Genomic DNA, 21,248 nt, shown 5'->3' with positions numbered 1-21,248 from the left:
TCTTAATAAAATGTGCCTTAAGACGTTGTCTGTACCTATATGTTATAGGGATAGGGATATTAGGGAGTGTTCCTAAGAGCTGTTTAACCTGATTCCTGCCGCCAAATTCCACCTTCGCACGACACGCCACAAGTTAGGATATCATCCCCACCATCTGGATGTGTGGCGGTCCTCGACAGTGCGGTTTTTAAGGAGCTTTCTTCCACGTACTTACAAAGTTGTGGAATGAGCTTACTTGTGCGGTGTTTCTGTGACGATACGACATGGGTTTCGACCTTCAAAAAAAGCGCGTACACCTTCCTTAAAGGCCGGCAACGCTCCTGTGATTCCTCTGGTGTTGCAAGAGAATGTGGGCGGCGGTTATCACTTAACACCAGGTGACCCGTTTGTCCTCCTATTACATAAAAAAAAAACTGCACGAATTGATAAAAGTAGAATCGGCCATCATTGCGCGCTAAATGCTCGGGCTGCTAGTTTTACGATTAACAATTAAATTTTGTTTATTTCAGCGGGTGAAAGCAGTAAGTCGTATATGTGTTTGGACTCGCCGCCGGCCAGTGGGTTCGAGTCGTCGTCGCAGCAGAACGGCGGGAACGCGTCAGGCGACCACCACGCCTCGTCCCTGAACATGTACATGGAAGAGAGTCTGCCTCCGTCGCCGCCGCCTCCCCAGAGCAACATGGTGCTGAGGAAACGGATACACCGCATCAAGCAGGGAATGAAAAAGTTCGAACTCTTATGTTTTGTTGATGTTGGAGCGGCTTTTGTTCACCGTTGACAATGATGGCCTAGACCAGCCCGTGTTGTCCAATGAGAGTGTTGCTGACTGTAATATTGATTATTTATAATTTATTATGATTTTTGTTCATAGGATAGTGTCGCTGTATATAGCGTAAATTAATGATATAGTGTTGCACTCGATAGCGTCAGGCCTGTCTCATTCCCCGTGTAGGTATCGAAATCGAAAGTACGTGTGGTGGCCTCTATACAATAGGCCAGCCAGTAGGGACTCACGAGCGAGCAGTGACGCATGCGCGAGCTTTATTCTCACCTACTTCACCGATCCGATCGATATTTTAAAAATGCAGAGGGCAAAGCCAAATTGGCTTCGAAGAAGCTGGGCGTATTCAATAGAGCACGGCAATACTTCAAGCCGGCCCATATTCTAGCGCTCTACAAAGCGCAGGCCCGGCCACACATGGAGTATTGCTGTCATCTCTGGTCTGGCGCACCCCAGTATCAGCTCGATCCATTTGACCGCGTGCAACGCAGAGCAGCTCGAATTGTCGGGGACCCAGTGCTCTGTGAACGGCTGGATCACTTGGCGTTGCGTAGAGAAGTTGCTTCATTGTGTGTCTTCTACCGCATTTATCACGGGAAGTGTTCCGAAGAGCTGTTCAACCTGATTCCTGCCGCCGAATTCCACCTTCGCACGTCACGCCACAAATTAGGATATCATCCCCACCATCTGGATGTGTGACGGTCCTCCACAGTGCGGTTTTCACGGAGCTTTCTTCCACGTACTACAAAGCTGTGGAATGAGCTTCATTGTGCGGTGTTTCCGGGACGATAAGACATGGGTACCTTCAAAAAAAGCGCGTACACCTTCCTTAAAGGCCGGCAATGCTCTTTTGATTCCTCTGGTGTTGCAAGAGAATGTGGGCGGCGGTACTCACTTAACACCAGGTGACCCGTACGCTCGTTTGTCCTCCTATTCCATAAAAAAAAATGGAGACACATAAATAAAGTAAAGCATATTAAAGGTCACATAATCCAAATTAAACTTTTTTTAAGCTTCCTAAAGACGCTGAAACAATCAAATTTAAAGTGATTATTATTGTAATGAAATTACCATTCATGATAGCTACCTATTTATTTCCTATATACTAAGTAGATTATAAATAATATTTATTATAATTCCGATTACGTACCTATTTATATTATAGAAAAACTGAGCTATTTTTATAAGATCACCTTAGGTACAATTATAGGTAAAGATGTCAACCCTAATGTCGTCAGAAGAGGTAAGAGTCACGCGATAGAAAGAGAGGCAACTTCTAAGTGAATAAAAATGTAGCTTAGTAGTAGCGTTGTGCGATGTAACTTTGCTTAAGATAAATTGCAATGTTGATTAATAATCTAAAAATAACAAAATTCAGATAACTTGAAAAATTATTATCATATCGCGAGACCTATAGGTTCGATTTGAACACAGTCCATGTCTACTAGAAAGTATCATGGCTCAATGATCGATATCGTCAAATATATAACGCGAGTTCAGCATATTATGCTCAATACATAATCTCTACTGAGTTTTTTTTATGAAAATAAGGGACGAGTCGAACAGGACGTTCAGCTAATTGTAATTGATACGCCCTACCCATTACAATGCAGTGCCGCTCAGGATTCTTGAAAACCTGAAAAATTCTGAGCGGCACTACAATTGCGCTCGTCACCTTGAGACATAAGATGTTAAGCCTCATTATTTCTTCCCAGTAATTTCACTAGCTACGGCCACCTTCAGACCGATACACAGTAGTGCTTACACATTACTACTTCACGGCAAAAATAGGCGCCGTTGTGGTACTCATAAGCTAGCCGGCTACCTGTGCAACGGAGCCTCCCACTGATAAAATATTATCATAGACACGAGGCGCGCACTTCTCGTTGCTAGAACGACAAGATAAGAAAACATCACCACCGTTCTTGTTCGCTTGCAACACCAGAGGAAATATAGGAGCGACGAAATATACGAGTACACGCGTTTTACGAAATGGTTCATGAACTCGTACGAACCCAGCGCAAGTAAATTTATTCCACTTACATATTATGTGGAGGAAAATTATCTTATTAACTCAATATGTAGGATAATTTTATCACCATGGACACAGTACTTATTGTAGTACCTACATGTGGTTGAGATTGCGGAAATAAGCTCGTATAAGCATAATGATTTTCCTAGTAAAGCAGTAAATAGTAAATGATTTTACATATTATTATTGTGCTATCTCGTAGTATTTCCTCTATATATTAATTATATTATGTTGGATGCCCCTAACTTGCATTGTTATGCACATGATACACACACACATATAGGTCACACTAAAAGTTTTGCGTAACTTAAATAAACAACATGTTATAACCTAAATTTTATGTTTATTGCTTTTCAAAATACTCTCCTTTACATTTTAAACAATCTTTCATGCCATCGAACCATTTTTTTAATCAGGAGGACGACAGATCTGAAGGCATGTTTTCTACGTGCTGATTGAACGCTATCACTGCCTCTTCGGAATTGGTAAAAGTGAAGCTCCGATAGGAACGTGTCTGTTATATTGACTCGCTTGAGAAGGTCGCGAAATGCATGTTCAATTTAACATACAAAAGGCCCAAGTTTACGCGTTAACACTAAAATGCATTTGTCGTATCACCACTCTTCCACACCTCTCCCCTTAATGCTTCGCCTAGTCTCGAAATCTAGGGAATTGCCAATTCTGCCGTCATTTGGAAAGGAAAGCTGGATACCAAACTTGACTTTAGAGATACTGGGGGTCTTAAATAGAGCAAAGCTTCAAGCCGGACCACATTCTAGCGCTATATAAAGTGCAGTTCCAACCCTTTATTGATTCCAACAATCTTCGAATACATAACATTTTCTTAAGAATACGCGTATAATATAAAAGTTATGTTATTGGAACCCCCCTCTGGGTATAGGCCTCCTACAGCTTACTCCATGTATCCCTTTTATGTGCTTTTCTTCTCCATTCTTTTTCTGCCATTTTTATCTTGGGCCGCTTCTTTTTCTTTTGCCAGATGGTCGTTCCCGAATTGTCGTTTCAACTGTCGTCACTTTTGTGTTACAGGCGCACTCAGAGCATCTATGACTTTTCTCTTTTTCTTAATGCTGCTACTTCTAATCTTTTGAATTTTTTTGATTTTCAACAGACTCCTTTCAATCGCTTTCTGGCAGGTCGCTACTTTTGTTTTTATTTTTGTATGTCCACATTTGACAGCCGTATGTGAGAGTCGGTAGAATGCTGGTGTCCATACCAATCTTTTTGAGATGCAGAGGGAATGACCCTTTTAAAATTTATTTTAAGCTCCAGAATTTTTTCCAGCTTATATTCAACCTGCGTACCGATCCGACCACATATGGAGTGTTTATTACTGCACCCCCTATTTATCAGCTCGAACCATATTACCGCGTGCGACTAGTCGAATTGTCGGGATCCAGTGCACTGTGAACGGCTAGATTACTTGGCACTGGGTAGACACGCCGCTTCTTTTATCAGAGGGAATATTCCGAAAAGGTTTTTGAAGTGATTCTTGCCGCTGAGCTCCAACCTTCGCACGACACGCTACAAATAAATGAATTTTTATCCTCAATACATGGCATCTTTTAAAAAACGCGTATACTTCCCTAAAAGGCCTGCAGCGCTCCTGTGACTCCTGGTCTTGCAGGTGGAAGGTGGTGATCGCACGTCCTCTCCTTCCATGAAAAAAAATTTGATACTCTAAACATACAATTAATTAATAATAAACAAAACTCTAATTTTTTACTGTAACATCTTTAGCAGAAGAATACAGAATATTTACAAAACCTACAACATATTAATAATTAAAATAAATAATTCAAAGTCATATTTATTTGAAATAAGTTTTGAAATGTCATATATTTTGTTTACACAACAACTGATTAAGCATATTTATAACATATCTATAAGAATAATATGTTATGTTTTTAAAGTGATAACCCTCACCTCTAGGATTAATACACAAATAAAATTTGAAAAACAAAATTTTATGAACGATGCGGGATTCGAACCCACGACCTCCGGCGTTCCGTGCCGGTGCTCTAACCAAGTGAGCTAACCGTTCGAGTACCGCCTGTTTCTGTTTGCTTTGTTCAACTCTCAGGTTGTGGCTTCAATGTGGCTGGCGGTACTCGAACGGTTCCGTTCTCAGTTGTTAACTCAGTTGGTTAGAGACCGGCACGGAACGCCGGAGGTCGTGGGTTCGAATCCCGCATAGTTCATAAAATTTTGTTTTTCAAATTTTGTTTGTGTCTTAATCCTAGAAGTCAGGGTTATCACTTTAAAACATAACATATTGTTTAGATTTACAAGAGCGACATCTCAAGTCAATTTCCTAATATGCAAGTATTGGGGTTGAGCAGGTTATCAACTGTAAAGTGGATCCTGTAGATGAAGCCACAACCTGAGAGTTGAACAAAGCAAACAGAATTTTATAACGAGGCAGTACTCGAACGGTTAGCTCAGTTGGTTAGAGCACCTGCCCGGAACGCCGGAGGTCGTGGGTTCGAATCCCGCATCGTTCATAAAATTTTGATTTTCAATTTTTTTTTTCTCAACAATTGCTGTTTAAAATCATGTTAATAAAAGTAGTACTATTACCAAAAAAATAATAAAAAAGTACATCTAATTCTTAGTCTGATTATAACTAAGTGTCATTAATGAAGATTGCTATAATTTGCCATTCCATTTTATTTGTAGTGATAAAGTAATAACTGTACTCCAGGTACAACGATCAATTATCAGCGCTGCGTAGTGATCTGCGCAGCTGCAAGCGGAAAACAGCGTTGCAGCAGAAGCAGATAGCGGAACAGCAGAAGCAGATCGCAGAACAACAGAAGCAGACCCTGGAGTACGCCAACCGGCTGGACGATTACGACAAGAAGTCTGAAGAGACCAGCCGGAAATTTCAGACTTTATTACAAGTATGTGGATCAGCATTCAAACTAAGTGCCTAATGTATGTCAAATCAAGCTTATCTTATAGTCTTACGGCCGTTCGCAATAAACTATCTACAGAGAGAGATAAATTACTACACTGACCTGTATCAACCACAGGACAGGCTATTCCATATGTTTGACAGCAAATTTTTTGTGCCTATTTGAAGCGCCACTCGCGAGCGTCCAGAAAACTAATTTTAACGTATAATACAAATGGCTGCGAGAGAAACGTACAACACTGAAGTATTTTTGCATTTTCAATTAATTTTGGTCGTTTTCCGTGCTATTTATACTTCAGGAATTAACGTAATAAATGACACATTTTTTTTTGTAAATAGTTTTCCTATTGATGTTTGTTTAGCTGCGGTTGCCATCATTAGTTTAAGGTCCGCAGACTCTCGCTACATGGCCAACAGCGCCAAAATGGCGAATATCAAACGGGCACAAAGCACTTTGACAGCCGCCAGTCCAGTTGTATATTAGTGTATAACAGTCTCCTCCTGACAATCCATGTGCTAACACTCACATTTCTAACATCTTCAAGATTGTTGTTGATGGTATTGTAGGTAGACTTCTGATTTCGTCAAGCTTGGGTCACAATATATGGATCATCCCTGGGCCCAGTACATCATCTTCCTCCTGTTCACATATTTACTTATTCAAAATAGACTGCCTCAGATCTAAGATGAACGGGCGCAAGAAACTCAGCGGGCTTTTTTTCCTGATCTTGGTCCTCCATGAGAGTTACATCAACTTACTGCCTGGTATGCTCTTAAACACGAAATTGCGAAAATACTCATTTTATAATTGTTTTTTTTAGGAACTGAACAAATGCAAGACAGAACTTCAATACTGGCGGTCGCGTTCTCCAGCCGTGCCACCGCTGTGCGCTGAGTGCGGGGCATCGCTGAGACTGTCGCCGGTCGCGTCGCTCGCTCAGGTATACACCACATGTATAATATACTATAGTCGGAATTTTAATTCGAGACCAAAAATGTAAACAATGATGTTGCCAACTAAAAATAATAAACTTTTCCACTGTGTGTGTCGAAATATACTAAAATATCATTTTAAAATTATAAGTGTACTCTAAATACATAAAATAAATATTGCACAACGTTTTCTCTTTGTAATATAGCATAAAATACACCCGAAAATTAAAATGTTTATTTTTTGTGCAAAATTTTCTTTGATAGAAGATAGAAGCTCTAAACATTTGGCTGGTCTACACAAGAATAACGTAAATAATGTTACAAAAAATCTTGGCCGTAGTGACAGCTATGACTAGTCTTATTAAATTATCTATTTAATGTTTGGTAACCATTATCAAATGAAGACATTTGTAAATAAAATTATTTATTATATAATATTTATGTTTTATATACTATGAATCAAAATAAGTTTATAATTAAATTACCTAGAAAAACGTTGGCTATCTCTGAATTGTCATTTTGACAGTGACATTTCTGTGTTTACATTTTTGATCTACACTATAGTAGTTAGGTTTAGGTTTAAATACATAACTTTATTCTCATTAAGACCTTTTGTCACTTACATGAGAAATTAACATTTTAACAATTAAAGTAGGTACTTACAAACAATGATTTTGGTAGGTACAGATATAGATGCAATACAATATTAGGGAAATAGATAAGACATAAAACAACCCACTTATGTAATTTAAATATTCCATAATTATTGAGTATATGCCTTTGGAGGCTCACTTTAAAAGAAGTCAATGTTTTGGCATTTCTTTGGTATTTCTGAGGGCAGGTTATGAAAATAAGGGACGAGACGGACATTCACCTGATGGTAATTGATACGCCCTGCCCGATTACAATGCAGTGCCGCTCAGGATTCTTGAAAAACCCCAAAAATTCTGAGTGGCACTACAACTGCGCTCGTAACCTTGAGACATAGTATATAAGATGTTAAGTCTCATTTGCCCAGTAATTTGACAAGCTACGGCGCCCAGCAGACCGAAACACAGTAATGTTTACACATTACTGCTTCTGTGTTTCCTGTGGTACTCATAATTTAGCCGGCATCCTGTTCACTGGTATTATATATCTGAACTCCCTCAAAGGTTATTGTGTGTTTTCCATAATTACTTCTCACCATTGGCAGCTCAATATGTGTCCTCTTTCTTATTTACATCAATGACCTTCCGAAAGTTATTGATGTACATTGTGTTATGTTTGCAGAAGATTTTTCCGTCGTGTTTTTTCCCTTGTATAAATAGTAACAAACTTAATGAAAAAATGGAAACAATCATAAATAAGGTAAAGCTGTGGCTAAGCGATCATAATTTAGAGATCAATTTCAGTAAAACAAAATTAATGCAATTTAGACCGAGGCAAAAAATTAACTAGACATAAATTATACATATAATAAAACAAAATTAGAATGTGTTCAAAATTTCTCTCTGCTGGGTATAAATATAAATTCTAACGTGAATTTTAAATTACATATTCAAAAAAACAAATTAAAATTATCACAATTTATATACGGTTTAAGAGAACTAAAGAAATCTACAAATTTAAAAACAGCAGTGACAGCCTATCAGGCCTACACACAAGCGGCTAAACTACGGCGTCATACTGTGGGGCAACAGCGTAGATGCACACGAACTCTTTATTTTACAGAAAAAATGTATTCGTGTGCTTGCAAATATTAAACAAAGAGAAAGCTGCAAACCTCATTTTCAAAAACTAAATATTCTTACATTACCATGCACATATATATTCGAAATATGTAAGTTTGTAAGAAAACACCCAATACACAAAAATCGTAGACGTGCCCCGGCACAACACACCTCGCTATAAAAATAATCTTATGCAAACTAACTCTAAATTAACATTACACAGTTCCGGTCCCTACCCAATGTCAGTTAAAATTTATAATAAGTTACCAGAACACTTAAAAGCCGAAACCAATATTAAAAAATTCATAAGCTCTTTGAAAAAGTTTCTTTTGGAAAAATTTTACTATTCTATTAATGAATACCTAGAGGAAAAATATATTTGAATGTACCCTCTGAATATCGTTCATTGCTATGCCTTATTACGAGGTGTATGTGATAATTATTTAGTACTACAGTTTTATTTAGTAACTAAGTCAGTAAGTAACGCAATTTAATTAAATAAATAAATATGACTAGCCCTTCATGTAACAATTCTTGTTAAATCCTTTTTTTTTTGTTGCCCGTTGCATTCACAACTAAGGGTTTTATCTCAATAAAATGTTTAAATAGGGATACCAGAGAGAGTTGTCATTCTGAAACATGCAGGGCAAGCCTGTCAGCCATTAAGTTGGCATAGCGACATCACATTCTGCACGGACGGAAGATATTAGTAGGATTCTTCTCAGTCTAGCTCTGGATTAGAGTTCTGAAATACAACTGTCACATACTAGTGATCATCTTCAGACCTAATTGACAATCAGCAGAATGGAACATACAAGCTTACATATTATTACCAGTGGTCCATCAGTGTTTGTAGAGGGCTTGCGATTAGAAAATAAATATGTTGATAATTTTTTTCTTAAATGAAATAATATTCGGCTGATGGTAATTGATACGCCATGCCCATTACAATGCAGTGCCGTTCAGGGTTCTTGAAAAACCCAAAAATTCTGAGCGGCACTACAATTGCGCTCGTCATCTTGAGACATAATATGTTAAGGCTCATTTGCCCATAATTTCACTACCTACGGCGCCCTTCAGACCGAAACACAGTAATGTTTACACATTACTGCTTCACGGCAGAAATAGGCGGCGTTGCGGTACCCGTAATCTAGCCGGCATCCTGTGCAAAGGAGCCTCCCACTGGTATTATATCTTTGATTAAATCTTATTTATTGCCCTACTAATAAATCTATGTATCTATATATCAAAAATATGCATCACTGATTATTGAATTTTGTTCTACTCAGTATGTGGTGATGAAAATTCTGAATTGTTTAATTGACAGTGGCCATCGGGATCGGGCATGGAAGAGAACGAAACAGAAAAAGCAAGCGGCAGCAAAGAGGACGTGTGTAGCGTTATCGAGATTCCTACTGAAGTACCTGTGAAGGAGAGGAAGGAGACTGGTGGTGGGGACGAGGTCGCCCCTACTGCGCCCGTCACTGCGCCCGGCCGCCGTCGCGCCTCCGCTGATACCAACAGCAATAGCAACAGCAGCAACACAACGCCCGAACGCAAGAAACGGCGCCTCACCAGACCCAAGAAACATTGATGCAGCAACAAACAAGTACGGCTGGGTAATTAATTAATGTATCAGCAACGCTCAAGTACAAAACAATTCACTAATTGATGGATAATCTGTTGCATTGGTACAGCCGAAGTTAAAATACAGTAATAATCCCATCGAGGATTACATTCTTATTTCAAGTAGTTCATTCACATGTGTTTTTGTGTTGTTTTTTTTTATTTTGTATTTCGTGAAGCGGGCCTTTGGGTTTTGTTACTTTATTCTGAAGAAACTAATTTTGAAAAAAATTAATCCCTGTTTATGTGAAGTCTAATTTCAACAACTTTTGTCAGTTGCGGCTGTGTGATACAGTTTTTGTTTTCAATGTATGCTTTCTGTAATAAATCACTATTTAAAATCTGATGACAGTTATCAAATGAAAACATATATGAATATATGCATACATTTTGAAAACCTATTAGGATGCAAATTAGTAACTTTTGTTTTCAAATAATTATTTTAGGGCTATCTGCTGACTTTAATTAAAGATTTAGTAATGCGAAGATGCTATAAAATAAAAAATATTTTATGACAATAAAAATTACCAGATTGGTTATTCACCAATCCCTATTTATTGTTCAAAGGTTTTCAATTCGTGATTTTTGCAAATCCTTTAATTGAAAAGTAATATTTAAAACAAAACTACTAAGACAGGTCTAATTACTGACTTTTAAAATTAATTTTAATCTGACAGGTTTTGCATGCTTTTAATATGCCTGCATGATGATAATAACTAAGAAACTGTTCCCTTCACAAAATAAAATTGAAGCAGAAGATATATAAAGTAATATATATTTTTCCTATGACTGTACTGTGGTCATCTAACTAAACAGTGACAAAAAAGATGTGAACATTATTGAATGTTTATTCTCTGACTGGCCTTTCTTTATATTCATATAATTTTTTTTAAATAATAGAGCCAGATAATGGTTACAATGAGTATTTTTTTATTTGTTGCCGAAAAATCTTGTAACTAATGAAGAGTTGTTTAATAAAATTTTTCAAAAAACTTTTTACATATATGAAAATACTAGCTTTTATCCGTGACTTCGTCTGCGTAGACTTTCATCTCCTAGTCCATCTCCAGATAAATGATTGTTTACTTCTTATCAAGTACCTAAAGCAATGTTTCATAGTTTATATCCGAAAATGACGAATTTCTATGTAAACTTTCATCCCTTATTTCAACTTCATGCCCTTTTTAACAACAAAAGGTATGCGTCTATTTTTACACAAAATATAATCACAATCGAATTCGGAGTAAGGCGTGAAAACGTGAGTCTGTTTGAACTTTCATACGAACTTTCATCGCCACACTTGTCGAAATTTCTAAAACACTAGAAAAAATATTTATACCTTATCAAGTGCCTAAATACATTTCATGGTGTCATCTTCGATAATGTCGAACTTCCATACAGACTTACATCCCCTATTTCAACCCCTCCAAGCCTTTTTTGGTAGGTAGCCTATGTCCTTTCCCAAGCTCTAGTCTATCTATGTACTGAATATCATCGAAATTGGTTCATTCGTGTAGGCGTGAAAGCGTAACAGACAAACTTACATTCACATTTATGATATATGTAGGAATTTACATCGTATTATAATTACTATTCGAATATTGGAGGCCGTTGGAGGGTCATTGAGGACAGGAGCCTCGGCCTAGAAGTTCGAGAGAATTCTGAATAGGATTGTAAATGACGGCTCGTCATCGTTTAACTCTAGTGTCACAGTGAGTGTAGGTCTTCACGAAAATGGGAGTTTACCTTCATTTGGACATCAATAAACCCTCGGCCATTGTCCTTATGTATGAGGGATAAGGAATACTCCCTAAACAAGATTTCTGAATCTGAACTCATTTTGACAGGTTCCTTCAGCTCTCCAAAGGCCATTTGCGACTTTTCCGTACTCAACCAGACTTTGATTTAGCGCGTGTACTTATTGAAAGAGCTAGGCTTGGTAAAGGATATAACACACAGTTTCAGTTTTACATCCAAATGGCCAATCTGTTTTAATATCATAAAAATACTTATTAAATTAGGTTACAAAACAAATTATAGTGGACGAAAAAGGCATACATCACAAAACACTAACCCCCTTATTCATAATGGTCCGCTAACTTTAAACAGCCGCTAAGGAGTGTTTTTTCTCATTCTGACTTAGGCCAATAGAAGAAGACAGAGTGAGAATTAGCAATGCTTTAAGTGAGCAGACTGTTATGAATAAGGGGGTATATAAACATCATAATACTATTTATTATATTATCTTGTTTCTTTAAGATAAATAAGCAAAATTGATTTACTATTGTAAAATAACGCAATTAGAATTAACGTGAATTTTTTATTTTTTATTTAATGGCACTCAATGCATGTCCGTAGGCCAAAATTAATATCGTATTGTATTTACACTACGTTCCTTTTATTTGCTAATTCGTTTTTTTTCTGTGGTCTGCTTTGAGTATATATTTTACTAACACTTTGGGTAACTATCTAACGATATCGATTTTTACATTTTTATTATATACTCCAGATCAGAGTGCCGTTTGGTTAATTTGATGACCGTTTGACAGACATCTAGTAGTAGAAGAGTAATTAGTTTTTGGCCATTCTTTCGATTGGCATCATAAAAGTAGGGGTGTTTTTTTTCTACATTTAAGTCGGTTCGATTCCCAGACGAGGCAAGTAATTTTTAGAAAATCTTTGAATGCAGAAGTACTAACTTTTAAAAATAACAAAGTCTTCTTTCAGTAAAATAGCCTATCTTCCATATTTAAGGTACTTTCTCTTCATGTCCCATAACTTTGGGACACCTGTATATAGATTTTACTTTCAGCTGAATAATGAGGGCATTATATATATATATATATATACATATATATATATTTTATAAAATCTACAGCACATAACATCACTTATTTGCTAAAGTATTGTATAACAAAACATGGGCCATCAAATATTTTATATTATTTAGGCAAGACAGAATTCTTAAGTAGCTTCCTAAAGATAAACTGAAGCAAGAAAGAAGAAAATATCTATAGCATACAAGTTATATTTGTCATATGTTTAGTGTTTATTTATATTATTTATTTTCACGTGATCGTGCGGCCGTTTCATAATTTTGGGACAGTTGACGGGACTCATTTTTTCTATTTGAATGATACCTTCGAGAATCGGAAGAGTATTTATTACTAATATTTTCCTACTCCATTCAAGAATCCCTTTCTTCATCTTTGAAGTTATGTTGTTATCGCGTTTAAAAATATTTTTTATGTGAGAAACTTTCTAAGATCTTTTTGGCGAATACATATTGATAAGTAAATTTTCGGGGTATGTTACCTCTATGGTTATTTTATGATCCGATATATGACCCAAACTGCTTTGACAAACATCTGCCATGTTGCTTATTATCATCAGTTGGGCGTTTTTCTCTTAAAAATTGTACTACTTATGTTGCTCGGCTCATTTCACTGTTGATAAAATATTAGGTAAGAGCACAAATTAAATTTGAAATCAAAATTTATGAACGATGCAGGACTCGAACCCGCGACCTCTCGCTTTCCGTGCGAGCGCTCTTCCACTGAGCCAACCGTTGGAGTGACGTATCTTTGATAAATCCTGTATTTCTTGTTCAACTCTCAAGTTGTGCTTTCATTTACAGGATCTACTTTAGATTCCGCTTCTTTCATAATTTTGTTTTAAAATTTTATTTGTGAGGAAAAGGAAACAGAAGTTTCGGTTATCACTTTAAAAAATAAAAAATGTTTATGTAAGAGTATTGTGTTACGTGCTTGTTCGTCACTAACCTCACAAGAAAAAAAATATTCGTTCACTACCCGTAAAACTCCAAAATCTTTGTGTAATTCCAGATACATTAGACGCACTTCAAATCGCGTAATGGTTTGTAAATACTATTATATCACATGATATTATTAATAGTACTTTGTGTGAGAATTACAATAGAAAAGGTTTCCACTGCGATAATATTTCTGAAACAGCATCGATAGACCCAAAGTCCATTCGTGCTTTTTATATACAAACTAATTTTTTTTTTGTTATATGTACCTACTACGCAGTCCTACATAATAACAGTAGTATTGTAAATCAATGTGAATAGAGTTAATTAACGGAACGTCTTATTTGTAAATAGAGTCTCGTGTAATGTACATATGAATATATTTATCGTTATTATACATACAACTGTAAATTGAATATTTTGTGACATGATATATAGTGTAGCGTCAACACATAAATTAACTACATAACTAATCAACATAATAACTAATAAACATCATGCCACTTGAGACATATCAACAATGTTGTGTCCCGGCTTTCTTGGTTTTAAGTGTTAACACTATTTATTTATTTCACAACTCGGTTTTATCACAGACTATAATTATTTATTCCACTTTTATATGTGCCGACAGGATTTCCAAATCGCGAATAGTTTTAAGAGATTAATATACTAATTGACTGAACTGACTCCTAATTTAGAAGGTGCATTGAATTATATGAGTGACAATTTTAGAGGTTCCACAATATAATTAATTCCACCTTCGCACGACACGCCACAAATTAGGATTTCATCCCCACCATCTGGATGTGTGACGCTCCTCCAAGGTGCGGTTTTCAAGGACCTTTCTTCCACGTACTACAATGCTGTGGAATTAACTTCCTTGTGCGGTGTTTCTGTGACGATATGACATGGGTACTTTCAAAAAAAGCGCGTGCACCTTCCTTAAAGGCCGGCAAAACGCTCTTATGATTCCTCTGGTATTGCAAGAGAATGTGGGCGGCGGTGATCACTTAACACCAGGTGACCCGTACGCTCGTTTGTCCTCCTATTACATAAAAAAAAAAATGTACTTAAGCCGTACACACGTCGGTCTCTTTTACGCGAGGTCAATTTTATGAGTACCAAGGAGAGTTATTGTTCAACTCTCAGGTTGTGGCTCCATCTACAGGATCTACTTTACAGTTGATAACCTGCTCAACCCCAATATGTGTATATGTGAAAATTGACTTGAAATGTCGCACTGTCAAATCTAAACAATTAATACCACGATTTATGAACGATACGTCACTCGAGACAGTTATTGTTTCGTTCTTGACACTGTTATAAATACATCGAGATGTTTTTTATTTTGTCCAGTAGCGATGGACTCACATAAGAAGCTCGCCTAAATTCCTTTTACCAACTTAATTACTCGAACGAAGCTGACTGCTACAGTGCAGCTTTAGTTCATGTATTTAATTATCAGAAATGAAAGAAAAACTACTTACGTATTTACCGTCAGTTTTAATAGTCTATCGCATCGTACCACAGCGTGGTATCGGATCTAGTGCCCGAATTGACAAGTAAAATATATCATAACCATGAAGGATCACAAACCATACTATACCAAAAACAATACCATGAACAATTTGTACTTGTTTTAATTTTGGCGTTGCGTAGAGATGTGGGTTCTCTCTGCATTCTCTACCGCATTTATCACGGGGAGTGCTCAGAGGTGCTGTGCGGGTTCATACCAGCTGCCGAATTTCACAACCTGACATTACGTCGAAAATGCGAAATTACACCCGCATAATGTTGAAGTCCGGGTTTCTGCAACGGCGCATTTTGCGAGGAACTTCTTGCCTCGCACACCCACTTTGTGGAATCAATTATCGGCTGCAGATTTCCAGAACCGATACGACTTACCGCCGTTCCCAATATACTATCAACAGATAGAGATAAATTACTACCTTCTACTGTCAATAATCTGAAGCTGTCCTAATATACCCGATAAGTCGGTGTGGTTTTCAAGGAGCTTTCTTCCACGTACTACAAAGCTGTGGAATGAGCTTCCTTGTGCGGTGTATCCGGGACGATACGACATGGGTACCTTCAAAAAAAGCGCGTGCACCTTCCTTAAAGGCCGGCAACGCTCTTGTGATTCCTCTGGTGTTGCAAGAGAATGTGGGCGGCGGTGATCACTTAACAACAGGTGACCCGTACGCTCGTTTGTCCTTCTATCCATAAAAAAAAGGCATTCCTATCGCCTTATTCACGCGTGAATTGCAATTTCCATACAACGCTGGTAAGCTGTAAGTCGTCCCATTACAGCGTGTACGGATAAGATGAGTTACCGTCGATAAGTTAATTGGTCAACAAAAAAGTCAACGATAGTTACGATTTTTCATCTTACCAGTAGGCCACAACCGGAGATAGACTGAATATTGGGAATAGTCGTTAGGGACCCTCAATCATAGAGCATATTCCCAACTTAAATGCTGGCTACGCATCTCTTGATCATCTTTTGCGGATGTCCTTGGGCTGTTGCCTCATCACATAACCTTGTAAGCCCTGTGGTCCCTCTAAATGGACCAAATAATCATAGTCATTAGGGCCGATACATTTAACGCCAACGGTACCTTTAAAGGGACCAATACCTCGTTCAAATTATAATACTGGCGCGTAGTAAAAAAGTTAATAATTAGTGGATGACTTTTAGAAGAAGAATAGAGAGTTCTTAAGTAAAAGAAAAAAGTGTCAGCTGTCAATGTTTGCCATTTCGTCATTCAATATGGGCGCACACTATGTCTAGGTAAAAAAATCTCAAATAATATTAGTAATGTTTAAGTTTACCACTTTAATTATAAATGGTTATTAAATTTAAATTATCATTGAACATTCCTACACAATTATTTACTCGATTCTGTGTGAATTCCAACCAGGAGTCCAAAGCAAACTTTTATATTACCTTGCAAAGGCCCTTCGGTGGCATGGTATAGTTGTAGTGTCAAAGGATTCTTTCTGTTCTAATTGTATATTAAATATTGTGATTAAAAATAGCCGAGTCGTTTATATTTAAATTTGAAATTAATAATAATATTTCTATGCGAAGGACTATCGGTTTAATAACAAGGTTTTTGCCTTTTTAGTTTTAAGTAGTAGTTAAAACCGGATGTCCTTTTAAATGAACTACATATTTTCTTATTTTTTTTAAATTTTTTTCAAAACATCTTAATGCCTCCACTTTATTTCAAGTCAACCTGATATTACCACTAAAAAATCTTAATTTGAAGAGCTCGGCCTTTATTACTATAAAAATTTGGACTCTTTAAAGAGTACCTTCGGTCATAATTACAACCCGCCCTCGAATAACCTTCGGTCTAACGATGTTAAGTATCTTGCCCGTTTGACCCATTTTATATAAGAAAAAAGATTCACAATCCATCTAACCTTACTAAAACTGGAGTAGTGGAGTAGATTAGAGTTTTTAAAATTTTAATTCAAAACCGAGTAGTAGTTAGTTTGAGTACTTTGTAATTTGAGTAGATGTTGCCAGCTTTGGTTATATAACTGTATAGTCGAAACAAGAAAATCTATGCGTCCTTTTTCTTGTGATCATTTTCATATTGTCTCGTTGAATAATATAATAATTTAATGGAATGATTCGCAGCCTTGGCTCTTACCTCTTCGGGCTGACACTCTCGATTGTCGTTTATTTTACTTGCGGGCCATTAATTCTCATCATTACCGCGCATGATCTGGCATAATCACCGTCATTCTTCAAGGATACAATGTTGGGAAAACTTAACTATCAATAAAATGATATTATATGTAAGAAGTACCTTTCAATTGAAATTTTAAAATATATACGGATTTGGCAAAACCCTCAGTTACTTTATTTCGTTATTTCGTAATTTTTTAAACGAAATAAGGAATATGCTATTCATATCTACATTTAGTAAGGACTATCATGATAATTTAGAGCATTAAAATTTTAATACGCACATAACTAGTATGTAATAGGTATTTTGTTGTGTTTTCTGTTGTATGTTTGAACTATTCATACACTTACATATAAAAATGTACTCAATTCTCATGTAAAAGGAGGGACGGCCGATAAGTTTGCGATCTAAGGTCTTCATGAATAAAAAAAAATAACGAAAAAAGAAAACACTATTCCAAAACAATAGATATAATATGCACTAAAAAGTAAACAAAAATTGCGTATTTTTATACAATTGCAATTTATACATGGGAAGCACCAGCTTTCAAATAAAAAAAGAAATATCAAAATCGGTTCACCCAGTCCAAAGTTTTGAGGTAACAAACATAAAAAAAAAATTGAGAACCTCCTCCTTTTTTGAAGTCGGTTAAAAAGTAAAGATTTTCAAGTGATTATTTACTTACTTCCTTGGGTACACATAATAATAATAGATAATTAATAAACAGGCCAATAAAGTTTACAATAATGTTAGAGTGTGTTATGGCGTTCCATTTTATTTTATACTAGCTGACCCGACACGTTGTTCTGTATATAATAAATAAAATAATGTTTTTATATGAATTTGTCAAACAAATTATAACATCAAAAATTACCTTCGTAAAATATGCACCCTGCTGTCGTAATGAAATTGTTTCACAGCAGAACTGTCAAACCGTGCGTAAATAAATTCTCTTATACAAATTATGTATGGACACATCAAAGGAAAAACAAATTTGTGTTTTTTATTTAATTTAGCAGCATTGTGTTAGTGACAATGATTGTTAACACATATTTATTTCAGACTAGATGTCAAGACACTACAGTAATGCATTTATTTTACTGCGTAATATTCTTTAGATTTCTCTTCAAAATGGTTTTGTAAGGCCCTTCATCTCACTGTCGTCCAAATGTTCCCATAATTCTTCTGTAAATTATGCCTGACCCAGTAAATTAGCGTAATACTAGCTACTAATTGTGGTCCCATAATCCCTCAATCATAACATTCTTTCCTATTGATGATGGCCATAATCATCACGCTGACTATAGCACTTTTGTAATTCCTCGGTTGCCTTACTTTTTCCATTCATCGTCTTTTGTTTAAACTCGGTAACATGTTGACGAATCCAAGTTTCATCAACCATCACAATCTTGCAGCGTCGATGTTATAACCCATAGAACATAAATTGAGTGAACGCTTTCAGACCACTTTAGGAACACAGGTCTTGTATAAATGCCAGTAGCGACGTCTTACAATATGTTATGATTGTTACCTGACCATTCAGTACCGTAATACGTCGATAAATACCACAAACTACAACAAATACGGGTCAACACAAATAATCTTCACAACACTCCAGGTGTCGAGTGGTTTCAGCAATCACAGTACCCAGCGGACACTTTCATGTGCAAATGTTCATTTAAACTCTCACCAACTTTTTTCATAATTTATTCTTCGATAATTCGGTATTATTTTCTACTTTTATTCTCGTACTCCTTGTCCTCCTAGCTCTGCTCTTGTTTACCATCACCGCTACTATTATATGATGATACTCTTCAAAACGATTTTTTTTTTCGTGTTATTTTTGTAACAAGGAATTTGATCACAAGTCTGTTAAATTGCGACAATTTCCAATTTCCTCGTAATATAAATAGGGGTGTTATTTGTAATAACAATGAGTCTCACAATTAGTGCTAAAGGTAACGAGCTGATGAGTCATCGCTAGTATCGAAGGTCGCGAACCTATCAGCCGTCTCTCATAACATAACATTGTGCCTAACATTGTTCATTTACATTGCCATTAATGAAATAATCTACTATATTGTATCTGAAATGTCAAAACAAAATATAGCACGAATGCATGATATAAATAGTTACCAAAGTGCTTGTTATCGCATCGCCGTACATACGGCTGTATTAAGAAAATCCTCTTGAAACGTACGTGTCATACATACACAATGGGTGTCTTATGCAAAGAAGATTATTCATTCTTATTTATTTGGTTGTTGCCAAAATGTTATATTATCAGCCAAAGTACCAGGCTATAAATGCATGTACTTCGTACAGAGTGCATCGAATAGCAAAAATGATCAACATCATGTCAACAACTGACTTAATTGTATGTGTTACGTATTTTTGTATATTGTAGTTATAACTGCTGTACATACCGTGTATGTTGTGTGTAGAACCGTAGAATGTTTCACATTGTTAGAGTTGTAAGTTTTAAGGGATAACAATACAAATGTTTATATTAAATTTGATTTGCGGGTAGATGTGAAAAAACAACATTTAATGAATAATACTATAGCGATTTATTTTTTGTGCAATTTTTCTATTTATATCACAACACATGATTTTCAAAATCGAAAACGCTTAAGATTTATTTTGTAATACAAAAACAATTTTAACTGTGACATGATCGGCCTATTGGATCGTTCTTTACACTTGGCTTATATTTATATGCTTTAAATGTGAAGAGTTTAATAAAACAAAGGGTGTATCAAACACTTAAATCTCTATCTTCCAGCGGAATATCATTTAAGTTAGATTTAATATTCAGTATATTGATAATATAATGAATTGATTTCGCTTTTATCTTTGTGACGTGACATATGTCTCTCATATGAGTTCCAACTCTTGCTATGATTTAGCCAATTTTTAGTTGTCTTTGTGTAAATAAAAGTAGTTTTAAGTAATACTTTATGCGATAACAGTAGCAGGTAATTGTGCTGGTTTGTCGAATATTATAATTAGAATGATAAAGTTTTGTGCTGATTTGGCCTTCTATTATTATAAATATAAAAAACAAAATGTTAAGAATGTATTTAATCAGACATTCTTAACTTAAAATATACGTGGATGTTTAAATTTAATTAAGAATCATATTTAAAACGTGCCTAAATCTATGTAGTACTTAATGCACAATAATGTGGAATTTAAAAATTCAAATACGTTAACAATAATAAAAAAGTTGTCTACTGAAACGAAAATATCGTCAAACTAATGTTTCAATAGTGCAATACATACATAAATCCATTGAATGGTGGTATAATTTGGCGATAAATTTATTTCTTATACCGATAGGGATGTTAATTAAGTTATATATATGAATAGTGTTCGAAAAATCGTCTATTAAAGATGTTTGGATATTTTGTTCTCTGATCGGCAACAATCAGCAAGATTGTCAATTGCTGTAGATATCATATTATATGGTAGTTATAAAATATAGTATTTTTATTAGACAAAAATACAATAAATGTGTGAAGTCCACTGCTTTGTTTTATTTCATACTGTATTTTTATTTCAGCGGTAACAAGAAATCTGAACGAACGAACGAGTCATAGACAGTCAATATTCCTGCGAAACTTAGCTTAATTATTCTGCTTTTAGGTTCTATAGATATTCAGGTTTGTCATCCCGGTGATTCCCTACTATATGTAGTGAACTCGAAAACATCAGCTAACACTGTGGGTCCTGTGGTTTAATGGTCATCGT

General features: G+C 35.9%; 1 protein-coding gene across 3 annotated transcripts in view; it reads left to right on the top strand.

Moving 5' to 3' along the window:
• LOC126967180 (F-box only protein 28) overlaps window positions 1-21,023 on the top strand; it is a 29,444-nt gene extending 8,421 nt beyond the window's left edge. For 2 of the 3 annotated variants that reach the window (XM_050811656.1, XM_050811657.1), the window contains exons 5-8: window positions 510-726; window positions 5,539-5,737; window positions 6,573-6,692; window positions 9,724-21,023. In XM_050811656.1, the coding sequence (XP_050667613.1) occupies window positions 510-726; window positions 5,539-5,737; window positions 6,573-6,692; window positions 9,724-9,990 (803 nt within the window). In that variant the 3' untranslated portion in view covers window positions 9,991-21,023. The remainder of the gene's footprint in view (window positions 1-509; window positions 727-5,538; window positions 5,738-6,572; window positions 6,693-9,723) is intronic. The other variant, XR_007729939.1, reaches the window with a different exon arrangement.
• The last annotated feature ends 225 nt before the right edge of the window (window positions 21,024-21,248 follow it).

The sequence above is a fragment of the Leptidea sinapis genome, chromosome 12, assembly GCF_905404315.1.
Source record: "Leptidea sinapis chromosome 12, ilLepSina1.1, whole genome shotgun sequence".
Taxonomy (NCBI): domain Eukaryota; kingdom Metazoa; phylum Arthropoda; class Insecta; order Lepidoptera; family Pieridae; genus Leptidea; species Leptidea sinapis.
The sequence above is the reverse complement of the archived record's forward strand: the minus strand, read 5'-3'. Positions and strand labels throughout refer to the sequence as shown.